We start from the raw sequence: 12,537 nt of genomic DNA on the forward strand, positions 1-12,537 counted from the left end.
TTATGACTGGATGAGTCTGAAGGTGAACAACTCCTAGGTTTGAGAAACAAATAGAAACGAAGGTGAACAACTCCTAGGTTTGAGAAACAAATAGAAACGTATGTCACCTTTGCATTCAGAATTGGATGCACTTATTTGGTCTATGGAGAATATGCGTCAACACACGACATGTCAGCAATTTGGGACAGACTCAAAGATGTCATTTCAATGATTCAAATCTGACAACATGGCCAAGTTTTCAACAAAATTAGCGGGGATAGCATCTATATAAGGAAGATTTCAGGACTTCAAGATCATACCAAGGATGCAAAACCAGACAACGTACTCTTTAGTTAAGACTGCACGAAATTTTCATAAAACTTTAGTTTTTGTTGGTTGTTATATTTCAGTATGAATTTTTAGAATACCTTTAGTTTGAGTAATAGAATAATTTTTGTTGTAAAAAAATTGGTAAAGAAAAGAGAGACAGTGGCATACTTAGTTAAGTATGTAACATACAAAATAATCAATCAAAAGTTGTTTTCATTATCATAATTATTTTAAAAAATAGATGGTTACCATAATTGTTTATGTTGGCCAAATGTAAATATCAAAATCTCAAAAAGATAAATAAAAAATATATTATGAACCTATGAAATGGCAAATAAGTGTATAATGTCTTATATATGTTAACTATCTTATTTGTGCTCTCAAGGAATTTGCATCCGATTGAGGAAAAACAATTAGATATTTTCACAATAATATAATTATTCAACTAAGGGATTTGGCAGTCGATAACAATTACACATCAATAGGAAATTATTTACTTGGTCCTAAACAGAGATTGTCTAGTAACACCACAATATACTCAACTTAGAACCATTCTTAAGCTCTTAGACCTCCCAACTTGCATCTTGTGAATATCAATTGTTGATAAGAAAAAAAAATGCTCTGTTGCTTTTCATATCAGAAACATTTCCTCAAAATTAAGGTAAAACATAATTGTAACGTCCACTCGCATACATGTGAATTTTCACACATTGACATATGTATCTTCTTTTAATGAACAGAAGCGTCAGGTGGGCCATGGTGTGTAGTCAATCCGCAGATACCAGACCATGTGGTACAAGCAGCCGTAGATTGGACTTGTCAACAGAACGTAGTACTGTAGCAAGATTCAGCCTGGCCAACCTTGCTTCTTGCCCGCCCAACACTATCGATGACCATGCCTCTATTGTTTTCAATACTTACTACCAGCATTATAAGCACAAAGGCGGTTCTTGTTATTTCCATAGGGCTGCAGTGATCATCCACACCGACCGACCCTAGTAAGAAACTTTATCAAAACCCTGTTATCTAACCTCTTCTAAAAATCTAGATCTTGAACAATCACTGTCTCATTGGCTCATTATTTGATGATAGGTCATGGTTCTTGCCACTTTAAGTATGCCCCATATTCTAAGGAAAGAGCAAAGATGACATGAAACCACCTACTGCAACTAATGAAACAACTAATGCACTAATTCTGAATATTGAATAAGATGCATTGCATTAAGATAACACTAATATGGCCATTTATATAAATAATCCTTTCAGCAACAAATTCAACAAGTAAAGCACGTAGCTAACATAATCTGGTCATTTAGATTTATTAAGCAATCTTTGAGGAGAAACATTGAGTTCATAAGTAGGATAAGGCTTCTTCATCAGTAGGATAAGGCACAAGAATGACCACAACTTGACAGTAAAGATAATTTGAAAATCATTAGAAAAGTAGAGTTGCCCATGCAGCAATGAAAGCAAAGCCTCCGAATGGTGCCAATGTAGAAAACTTCCTGTCCTCGCGCAATGCTACCATGTAACACCTACAACATTGACGAACACGAAGCTTTTCACATATTCATACCTAGTAAAAGACCACCAACCCAAAAGTTTGAAACTGGAGTTACCTAGTAAGCAATCTAAAATATAAGTACTCACAATGAAAACAATATTTTTATTCTTTCAAATGAAAAAAAAATAAATCAAGAACACAGGGAGCAAACTATTTCATAAACATCGTGGATACTGCAAATATAATCATTAACTTAGATACAGAAGATACCTATGCTAATAAAAACTACTTGAGAGTTTTGGAAACATGTCAAAACCGATAAAATCTCCAAAATTTATTGCTCTAGCTAGGCTACAAAGTGTTGTGGCCAAACATTGATGGTGCCAGAGACTAGATTGTGTTCTGGAAACTCCAAATCACATTGAAGCGAAGTAACCTCAATAACAAGACATCTAACAAACATTCTAGCATAATATTTATACCAACAGATCCATTCAAGAGTGTTATAAATTGCAAAATTCAAGGAAAAATGCCACACAAACCGAGAAAGAAAACAACTTACGTGCCGGAAAAGGCCACAATCCCAGCAGTCAACAAGCCACCAAACTGTGGAAGAAAGAGATATTGTCAGGTATAAAGAGAGGAAAGAAGAGAAGGAAGAAGCTTACAATGTTGGGATATTTGGTACTAGGAGCAGAAACAAGAGCTGCAGTGTGAACCAAATGGTAAAGAGAAGCCGTTTGCCACACCTGAAAAGATCATAACTTTGTCTTAGACAAACCCAACACAAGAAGTGTAAAACCCAGATAGCTAAAATGTAAGAAAAGCAGCTGAATTTCGTAATATGAACCTGTTTGTAAGAAGGGTTTTCTGGCTTAAAGACATGAGCACCGTAAGTTCCTAAACCAAGAGCAGCCATGCCTACAGTAGACGACGAAGTCAGTACATTCGTTACAGCACCAAATCAGAGATCTTTCTCCTTACCAGAAACTGCGGCGACTTTGTGCCATATCCGAGGATCCATCGATCGTCTTCCTCCCAAATCTCTTAGGTTGCTTCTTACGCAATTTCCCATTTGTCAAGAGAGATGGGTCAACTCAAATTATAAAGTGGGTGGGTCGGGTCTTATTCGGTTTACGCTCCAAACGACGTCGTGTGAAGCGTGCTGTTTCTCTTTTTTTTTTTTTTTTTTTTTTGCTAAAAAAGTGCTGTTTCTCTTTACAGCCCCTCACTAAAGATTCTTCCTATTGCTTCAACTAGCTGCGAGCTTTTGTGGATCTCTCTCTCTCTCTCTCTCTCTCTCTCTCCCTCTCGCAGAACAAAATCTGCTGTTGTTGAGTTCAGCCGAAACATCGCTTCTTTAACCGGCTAGAGGTTAGTTTTGTCATAAAAGAATTTGACCTCTTCTGGTTGATTTTGATGCTCTTGTAATTCTTTCTCCAGTAAAGTTTACCACAAACTCTGAAGAGCAATTGTATGATTGGAAAATAGAACTATAGTTTAGGATTGGAACTCATGTCTTGTTTATTGGAAATGTAGTTCATAGTTGAATTCGATTCATATGGCCTTGATGTAGAGATTCATTGATCCTTTGGTTTATTTCAATGATACCAGATTTCGTTGTAAGAATTTTTTTTGATGGAAAGTGTAAGAGACGTGAACAAAATCTGAGAGAAGTTGAAGCAATAATGTTGCAGCCATTGCCAGAGATAGCTGAGAGTATCAATGATTCTGTCAATTATGAACACTCCATTTGGCCTGGAGATACAGATGATTTGATGTTGATAGTGGATGCAATATCAAGGGGAGACTTGAAATGGGTATTGGTTGCTTGTGCTAAAGCTATTTCTGAGAACAACCTTCTATTGGCACAGTGGTGTATCGGAGAGTTACGTCGCATGGTTTCAATATCTGGTGAGCCTATCCAGAGACTAGGAGCTTACATGTTAGAAGGGCTTGTGGCTAGGCTCGCTGCCACTGGTAGTTCCATATATAAATCGCTCCAATCCAGAGAACCAGAGAGTTATGATTTCTTATCTTATGTGTACCTTCTACATGAGGTTTGCCCTTATTTCAAGTTTGGCTACATGTCAGCGAATGGAGCCATCGCCGAAGCAATGAAAGATGAGGAGAGAATCCACATTATTGACTTCCAAATTGGAGAAGGGAGCCAGTGGGTTGCACTTATACAGGCTTTTGCAGCTAGGCCTGGTGGGGCTCCTAATATCCGAATTACCGGTATTGGTGATGGATCCAAGTTGGTTGCAGTCAGGAGAAGACTAGAGAAACTCGCAAAGAAGTTCGATGTACCATTCAAGTTTCATGCGGTTTCAGCGTCGAGTTGTAAAGTGGAAGTGGAAAATCTTGATGTCCGAATAGGCGAAGCACTTGGGGTCAACTTTGCTTACATGCTGCACCATTTACCAGATGAGAGCGTAAGCACGGAAAATCACAGGGACCGGGTGCTGAGGATGGTCAAGAGTTTGTCACCTAAAGTCGTCACTCTCGTGGAACAAGAATGCAACACAAACACTTCTCCTTTCCTTCCTAGGTTCCTTGAGACATTAAGTTACTACACGGCAATGTTTGAATCCATCGACGTGATACTCCCAAGAAATCACAAAGAGAGGATCAACGTTGAGCAGCACTGCCTGGCGAGTGATGTTGTCAACATCATAGCTTGTGAAGGAGCTGAGAGAATCGAAAGGCATGAGCTTCTCGGGAAATGGAAGTCAAGGTTTTCCATGGCGGGTTTTGTGCCATACCCCTTGAGCTCAGTCGTTTCAGCCACCATTAGAGCCCTCTTAAAAGATTACAACAACGGGTATGGGATTGAAGAAAGAGATGGTGCTCTGTGCCTAGGTTGGATGGACAGAATCTTGGTCTCATCTTGTGCATGGAAGTGAAAGAATAATCGTCTGTATTTCCAAATATGTGATGCAAAAGATAGTATTGGAAATAACAGATGGTTTTGTCTCAATATCATTACTAAAGGTTGGATCAAATCATATACATCACCAATCTACACACACATGCTCCATCAACAAAGAAAGACTCTTGTTGTACTACCAATTCATATTTGAACCAAATCGAAATGCACAGGATATATAAAGATGGTAAGCATACTATTCCATTAAACACTACTCGGGTTCCGCCTGAACAACAAACTGTACATAGACTCTTGTTGTACTAATCTATGTTAAACAGCCGTACATAATATAACCAACAACACATGCCAAATGCCTTAGCTTTGACCATACTTTGCTTTAAGTTTCTGTACGTGACTCTCCAGAGTTCTTGATGTATTCTCCTGACAAACAGTGATTTTATAATATGACTATAAAACCGAGAATGAGTATGAGTAGTCACATGATGAGTGACATATCGAGAGATATCATGCAAATGAAGTCAGTAAACAAGTATTTCAAGATCCCAGAAAATTAACATACCAGCCGGAATAGGAACATATGCCAAGAAAACGGGCATGGAAAGTCCATTAGTAATGGCTTTGCTCCTGAATTGCCATATGGTTGGCTGCTTGATCTTTGATCTTTGATCTTTGGTTACATCTGATATGTGTTTTATTTGCTCATCAAACCGAGAGTGGACCTTGAACCAGGGCCGGCTGAAATAGCAGGGCGAGCAGTGCACACGCCCCAGAGCCCACAAATTTTTGTTTTTCAATGTTAATCTAATATTTCTAAAGAAAGAGAATTTAGAAATATTGTTCAATAACAATCTGATTTTACGGAAACTAAATCTCATTATGCTAACTTAGAGTATAAATTTTCACCTAAATTAATAGTTTAGAAGAAAATATAGTAAGTTAGCATTAACTATAGTTAGCCGCTAAGTATGTTTCTGGAATAAATTTATTTATTAAGTTGACTACTTCTTTCTTTTTTTACATAAAAGAGTTATTTCTACAAACTTTTTCTATGCGTAGACATAATTTAAATCCCGCAGTTTAGTAAAATAGTTGATTTTTCAAAGATTCTTGCATTGTGCAACTTCAACTGAAAGTTGGATTAAACAAATTATTTTCTAAAAGTTTCATTTTGAATTTACCTTTGCTGTCAATGTTTTCTGTTTTTTTTTTCTATACACTTGATCTTCGAGAAAGATCACATATCCTTTCATTGTCTGGCTATGTTTCTGGTTATGTTTACATTTAGAAACAAAAACTACTCTTCAGTGTTTGTTTTTTGATTAAAAAAGTTAGTACTTTGATTTGTAGCAACAATATTATGAATTGTATTGTGACACCCGTCACCTCCTATCCGGAGAACAGTGTGTCATCCCGGACGCATCATCATACAATAATGTGACACCCGTTTCTCTCTAACTAAGGACGACGGGCCACCAATAATATCCGTAATATAAAAGTCCATAGACCCAATTACACTCACCCAAACCCAAATAAAAATCCGAAGGTAAAGTCAAATAGCACCAAGTCCGTCCAAATATCACATACTTATTTGTCTCACCTGAAAAGGGGAAGAGTGAGGGGTAAGCGACAGGAGAATCGTACAGTGAGGGATGGGATGCTATCCCTGGAGTACATGGACCCGGACATAACACTCCGAATATACATAATTTAATCCAAACATGTTACAAGCATGGCACCTAAAGTATCCAAGAAACAATCAAGGTCCCAGCGTATAAATATATATATAGTCGCTGCTCGCTAACGGACCAACCGCCGAGATAGTGCCCGATATCACTCCTCCGGTAGAAGCCTCCCTTTCCGGGGTACACGTATGGGAATAATGCCCATACACACCGCCCGTGGGCGATTTATCGATCTCGAGGATACGACGTGGATCGAATTAAAGCCGCTGTAACCCCCAAACTCTAGCATGCAGGTACAAACTTATGCCCTGCTAGCCACATGCAGACTCCAAGTCTGCCTCTCGAAAACAATACTACATATATATAATATATAGCCACAAGCAGACTCCAAGTCTGCCTCTCGAAAACAATACTACATATATATATATATATATATATATATATATATATATATATATTTCTTATACATTTATATAAATTTAAATTATGCAAGCAAGGTTGGATCATCTGACTCCCTATTCCGGTTTAAGCAAAGAACCTAAATAACTATCAAACAGACTCCAAACAAACATTCGACATACTCAATTTCACAGAGACAAAAACATATTAAGACTAAAGTTTGCCTATTCGAAGTCCTAATCCAAGTACGAAAAGTTCGGAAAAAGACCTTCACCTTAGCAATAGAAAAGTAGTGTCTATGAACTTTAGCTGCTCAAATAGACTCCATATCTGAAATCAGATCGAAATTCTGAGTCAGAACGCCTTTCGAACAGTCAAAAACGGATATGGTCAAGGTTTATGGAAAAGTCAACCCGCTGGTCAAAGTCAACCCGGTCAAGCTTTGACCAGAAATCGATTTGACTAAACCGAGCGGTTTACCCTAACCAAACCGAAATCAATTTAAACCGGTCAAACTAGTCAACCAACCGGTTTACCGAGTCAACCGAGTTGACGCGCTGAGTTGACTCGGCCGAGTTAGCCGAGGCACCGGCGACGGTCAACGGCGGCGATGGCGGAGGGCGGCGGCAGCTTATCGGGAAGTTCGCCAGTGTCGACGGCGGCGAGGCGGCGGCGGACACGATTTACGACGGCGGTGCGTCGACTTCACGCGCGCGGACGTCGAAGATTGCGGGGGCGCGTGCGGGCTCATCCGGGCTCCGATTGCGGCGAGGTCGGCGGCTACGGCTTCGGCTTCGTCTCGACGAGAGAAACACAATGATGGTCTTGCATGCACGAGATTATCAATGGTCAACGGCGGCGACGGCGGAGGGCGGCAGCAGCTTATCAGGAAGTTCGCCAGCGTCGACGGCGGAGCACGGCGGCGAGGCGGCGGCGGACAAGATTTACGACGGCGGTGCGTCGACTTCACGCGCCCGGACGGCGAAGACTGCGGGGCGCGTGTGGGCTCATCTGGGCTCCGATTGCGGCGAGGTCGGCGGCTACGTCTTCGTCTCTCTCTCTCTCTCTCTCTCTCTCTCTCTCTCTCTCTCTCTCTCTCTCTGAACTTCTGATTTGTTTTTCTTTTTCTTACAAGAAAACAAGCTACTGGAACTGGAGAAATGAGTATTTATAGACAAACATTTCGAGGCTTCGGGTATTGCTTGGGCCTTAGCTAGCTAAGGAGTTCCAAACCGGAATCGGGTCGTTACAATTCTCCCCCACTAACAATGAATTCGTCCATGAATTGAAGTTATCAGCTTACTGTCCAATTCATGGCAACAAAGTTCTGAATAATCAAGCTGCTCGGTCTCTTAAGCCTCTTCTTGAATACCATCTCTCTCCCATCGAATCTGACAAGAACGGTCGACATTCCCCGTACTGTTGACACTTGATGATCCATAATATCCAATAGCTGATAAGGTGCATACAATCTCCCTGCGGTGATTTGACGTCTGCTGCAAAATAACTCTGGTTCTCCTTCAACTTTTCTCAACGCTGACACATGAACCACGTCGTGGAAATATTATACACTCCTGATAAAATAACAGCAAGCAACTGCTCCAATCCGCTCCACTGAAGGATACAATCTCATGTACCTTGGTTTAAGCTGCTTTAGCTTCTGAGTCTTAGATCCTCCCTGAAATTTCCTTATATTCAGGTATACTAGATAGCCCATATGTAACTCCAAACCCTTACGGCGCTTAGCTGCATAACTTCTCTGACGGCTATGGGCTTTCTAAAGCCAATCTTTGAGCATGTCCATTTTCTCTACCGTCTCTTGAACCATTAATAGTTCTAACTCATGTCGCTCCCCCACTTTGGTCCAACATGGTGGTATATGATAAGGCCTACCATAAACAGCCTCATACGGTCCATCTCAACGCTTGAATGATAACTGTCGATATAGAGAAACTCTATTAGAGGTAGATGCTTTCCGAACTTCCATCCCATTAGAAGACGCAATCTCTGAACATATCCTTTAAGTTCTGAGTAGTCATCTCTGGCTGACCATTTGTATGCTGATAATAAATTTTATTCCTGTGGATCCTTGTCCCAAACGCCTTCTGAATGACTCCAAAATGTAGACGTGAACTTCGAATCCCAATCCGATACAATGCTGACAAGAGCTCCATGCAACCTCAAAATCACGCTGATGAAAATCTGCACAAACTGATCAGCTCTCTCTGCCTTCTAAATTACTTAGGAAATGGACTGGCTTGGTAAGTCTATCCATGACTACCCATGTGGCATCCTTTCCACATATGGTGATTTAAAAATCCAGTAACAACATCCATAATCACCATGTCTCATTTCCACTCCGGCAAAAGCAAGCTCAACAATAACCTGAAAGGTATCTAATCCTCATACAAAACCATCTGGCATATATGTCCTTGCGACGCAATGTGGCTACAATCTTTTTCATATTAGGCCAATTATAGAAACACTTTATTATCTTTGAACCTCTTGGTGTTTCCCGGGTAGATAGAGAAACGCGAGTGATGTGTTTACTTTAAGATCCTGTTTCTTAACAACTTATCGTCCAATACACAAACTCGGTTTCGGTATAGTTACACCCTGCTCGAAACTGTATGATATCTAATACTCCCAGTCTCTATCTATTCAACCAAAACCATAACGCTAACCTGCACATGGCGTATCCTCCATAGCAAAACTGCCTGCTCCAAGCCTCAAGGTCATCTGTCTCTCTCTCGACGGTAATGGGACACAATCTGAGACTAGCAAATGTCCCAATAAACTCATGAACCTCCTTGGTTTCTGATACGTCGCTCATATGCCTACCCAAGGCATTTGTCACCTGGTTGTCCTTACCAGATTGTATCCGATATCCAAACTATAGTCTACTACAAACTCAATCCAACTGCACTGTCCAAGTACAAGTTTTAATGAATGAAGATAGATTTCACATTCTAATGATCCCAGGGAATCTTCCTTCCCGCACAATTAAGATCTGCAATACTATAACGTAAATACCACTGCAGCCACTCCGAATCATAAATAAGATAATGGGTCTTGTGAGGTCTCAACTGACCCGATTCATATGCAATGACCTGATCCTCATGCATCAATACACCATCCGCAAACGCTCATCATGCTCCTCTGCTCCAAGAATAAATCAAAGGGGGTCCTCGATAAGTACAATCGCGCACTTGACCAAGTGTTCACGAAAGACATCATTCATAAGCTTCACGAATGCTATCGGTGCATTCGTCGACCCAAATAGTATCACCAAAACTCATAAAATTCACAACGTACACGGAAACCCACATTCTGTACATACTCCTCAACTATAACAATCTGATGATATCCTGATGACAAGACAACCTTCGAGGACCATGAATCTCCATGCAGCTTTTCCAACAACTCATCAATATGATGGTTACCATGTTCAAGTCTATGTATTCGATACAAAGTCTGAAACTTCCATTTTTCTTCGTCACAACAATAATGATGATCCCCACGGAGAAATACTCGATCTAAGAAAACATTTATCAAAGAGTTCCTCCAATTGCTTTCTCAACTCAGCCATCCCTGCTGGTGCTAGACGATAAGAAACTCGTGAAACCAGTGTTGTCTGCTCCAAATAAATCGCAAGAGTGTCTCATGTGTCTTGTGGTGGCCGTTCCAAAGGTCACACATATATCCTCATACTCTGCAATAACCGGAAGTTCCTACAGTTCATGCTGTCCATCATCTTTTACCATCGAAATGGTAGCCAAAAATCTCTTTGCTCTTATATCCAATAACTCCTCAGCATGTAGCATGCATGCAATAAAAACTTCCATCTGCTCCAGCAATAGGAAATCTTGCCCTCAGACAATCCAACACTCCTCGATATCGTGACAGCCAATCCATCTCAAGGATGACATCGGAAAAACGTAGCTCCATCTCTGCCGAGTCTCCGAACAAATCAGCCCTCCAAGCATAAGTGGTACACCACGAAGAATATAAATAGTTTTCACGTCATATGCCAGCTGTCCTAACTGACACATCTCTGAAATGATTAACAATGCCAAAAACTGGCAACCAAAACCAAGCGTAACTCCAATATCAACACTACGCAAGCTGCTGCACCCCCAATCCAAAAGCGACTCCCACGAGTTTACAACTAAACATACCTCCAAAATAATCAATAGACTCATACACACAAATAATACATGCCAACCAATGGCTCACATCTCATACCACATAATCTCTCGTAGTAAAACTCGTGGAACGACGGCTTGAACCTGGGTGGCGGCAGAAACATCACGAATCCACTCCTGGATAACCTCGGAACAATGACAGAAGAAACTGATAAACTCATGAGCAATCTGATAAACTGAGACATTGCCCAACTGTTGAACATCTGGCTGGGATCCTCTTAGCCGAAGGTCAAATGACGATGATTTTACTCATCGTCATAGGAAGAGACAATTGAGTTAGTAATTACTAGACAGAATGGTGCTAAAAGAATTTTCAAATATATAAATAAATATATTTTTTAAACAAAAAGAACGTTGAAAACCGATGAAAATCAAATCCCCTGACCGCCATCCCGGGACGGAACCCCGCTCTGATACCAAAATTGTGACACCCGTCACCTCCTATCTGGAGGACATCGTGTCATCCCGTACGCGTCATCATACAACAATGTGACACCCGTCTTCCTCTCACTAAGGACGACGGGCCACCAATAATATCCTGTATATAAAAGCTCATAGACCCAATTACACTCAACCAAACCCAAATAAAAATCCGAAAGTAAAGTCCAATAGAACCAAGTCCGTCCAAATATCACATACTTGTTTGTCTCACCTGAAAAGGGGAAGAGTGAGGGGTGAGCGACAGGGGAATAGTCCAGTGAGGTATAGGATGCTATCCCCGGAGTACATGGACCCGGACATAACACTCCGAATATACATAATTTAATCAAAACATGTTACAAGCATGGCACCTAAAGTACCCAAGAAACAATCAAGGTCCCAGCGTATAAATATATATATATACCCGCTGCTCGCTAACGGACCAACCGCCAAGATAGTGCCCGGTATCACCCCTCCGGTAGAAGCCTCCCTCTCTGTGGTACACGTATGGGATTAGTGCCCATACACACCGTCCGTGGACGATTTATCGATCTTGAGGATACGACGTGGATCGAATTAAAGCCGCCGTAACCCCCCAACTCTAGCGAGCAGGTACAAACTTCTGCCCCACTAGCCACAGGCAGACTCCAAATCTGCCTCTCGAAAACAATACTACATATATATATATATATATATATATATATATATATATATATATATATATATATATTTTCTTATACATATTTATATCAATTTAAATTATGCAAGCAAGGTTGGATCATCTGACTCCCTATTCCGGTTTAAGCAAAGAACCTAAATAACTATCAAACAGACTCCAAACAAACATTCGACAGACTCAATTTCACAGAGACAGAAACATATTAAGACTAAAGTATGCATATTCAAAGTCCTAAGCCAAGTACGAGAAGTTCGAGAATAGACCCTCACCTTGGCAATAGAAAAGTAGTGTCTATGAACTTCAGCTTCTCAAATAGACTTCATATCTTAAATCAAATCGAAATTCTGAGTCCGAACGTCTTTTCACCAAGGTTTATGATCAAGGTTTATGGAAAAGTTAACCCGCTGGTCAAAGTCAACCCGGTCAAGCTTTGACCAGAAATCAATTTG

General features: G+C 40.5%; 2 protein-coding genes across 3 annotated transcripts; one reads left to right on the forward strand and one right to left on the reverse strand.

The window, feature by feature from the left end:
* Nucleotides 1–1,530: 1,530 nt before the first annotated feature.
* LOC106406912 (transmembrane protein 256 homolog) lies at nucleotides 1,531–3,002 on the reverse strand. The gene is made up of 5 exons (XM_013847658.3): nucleotides 2,798–3,002; nucleotides 2,664–2,734; nucleotides 2,482–2,562; nucleotides 2,376–2,419; nucleotides 1,531–1,844 (listed from the first exon to the last, which is right to left on the reverse strand). Exons 1-5 carry the CDS (start codon nucleotides 2,886–2,888, stop codon nucleotides 1,745–1,747), a joined length of 387 nt encoding a protein of 128 aa, XP_013703112.1. The 5' UTR covers nucleotides 2,889–3,002; the 3' UTR covers nucleotides 1,531–1,744.
* LOC106406911 (scarecrow-like protein 21) lies at nucleotides 2,934–11,581 on the forward strand. Of its 2 annotated transcripts, XM_013847657.3 has the most exons (2): nucleotides 3,028–3,187; nucleotides 3,428–11,581. In XM_013847657.3, the coding sequence occupies exon 2, from the start codon at nucleotides 3,502–3,504 to the stop codon at nucleotides 4,717–4,719; it is 1,218 nt and encodes a 405-aa protein (XP_013703111.1). In that variant the 5' UTR covers nucleotides 3,028–3,187; nucleotides 3,428–3,501; the 3' UTR covers nucleotides 4,720–11,581. The 2 variants fall into 2 exon arrangements, with proteins under 2 accessions (XP_048619470.1, XP_013703111.1); XM_048763513.1 differs by having other exon boundaries at nucleotides 2,934–11,581.
* Nucleotides 11,582–12,537: the final 956 nt, after the last annotated feature.

This window comes from Brassica napus, chromosome C7, assembly GCF_020379485.1.
Source record: "Brassica napus cultivar Da-Ae chromosome C7, Da-Ae, whole genome shotgun sequence".
Lineage (NCBI taxonomy): Eukaryota > Viridiplantae > Streptophyta > Magnoliopsida > Brassicales > Brassicaceae > Brassica > Brassica napus.

Bases quoted from the DNA above. Each gene is read 5' to 3' on its own strand.
- LOC106406912 (XM_013847658.3), bottom strand. From the start codon at position 2,888: ATGGGAAATTGCGTAAGAAGCAACCTAAGAGATTTGGGAGGAAGACGA. The intron at 2,420-2,481 runs GTAAGCTTCTTC...TTTCTTCCACAG, and splicing joins GTACCAAATATCCCAACATT to TTTGGTGGCTTGTTGACTGC. The intron at 1,845-2,375 runs GTAAGTTGTTTT...TCAATGTTGTAG, and splicing joins ATTGTGGCCTTTTCCGGCAC to GTGTTACATGGTAGCATTGC.
- LOC106406911 (XM_048763513.1), top strand. From the start codon at position 3,418: ATGATACCAGATTTCGTTGTAAGAATTTTTTTTGATGGAAAGTGTAAG.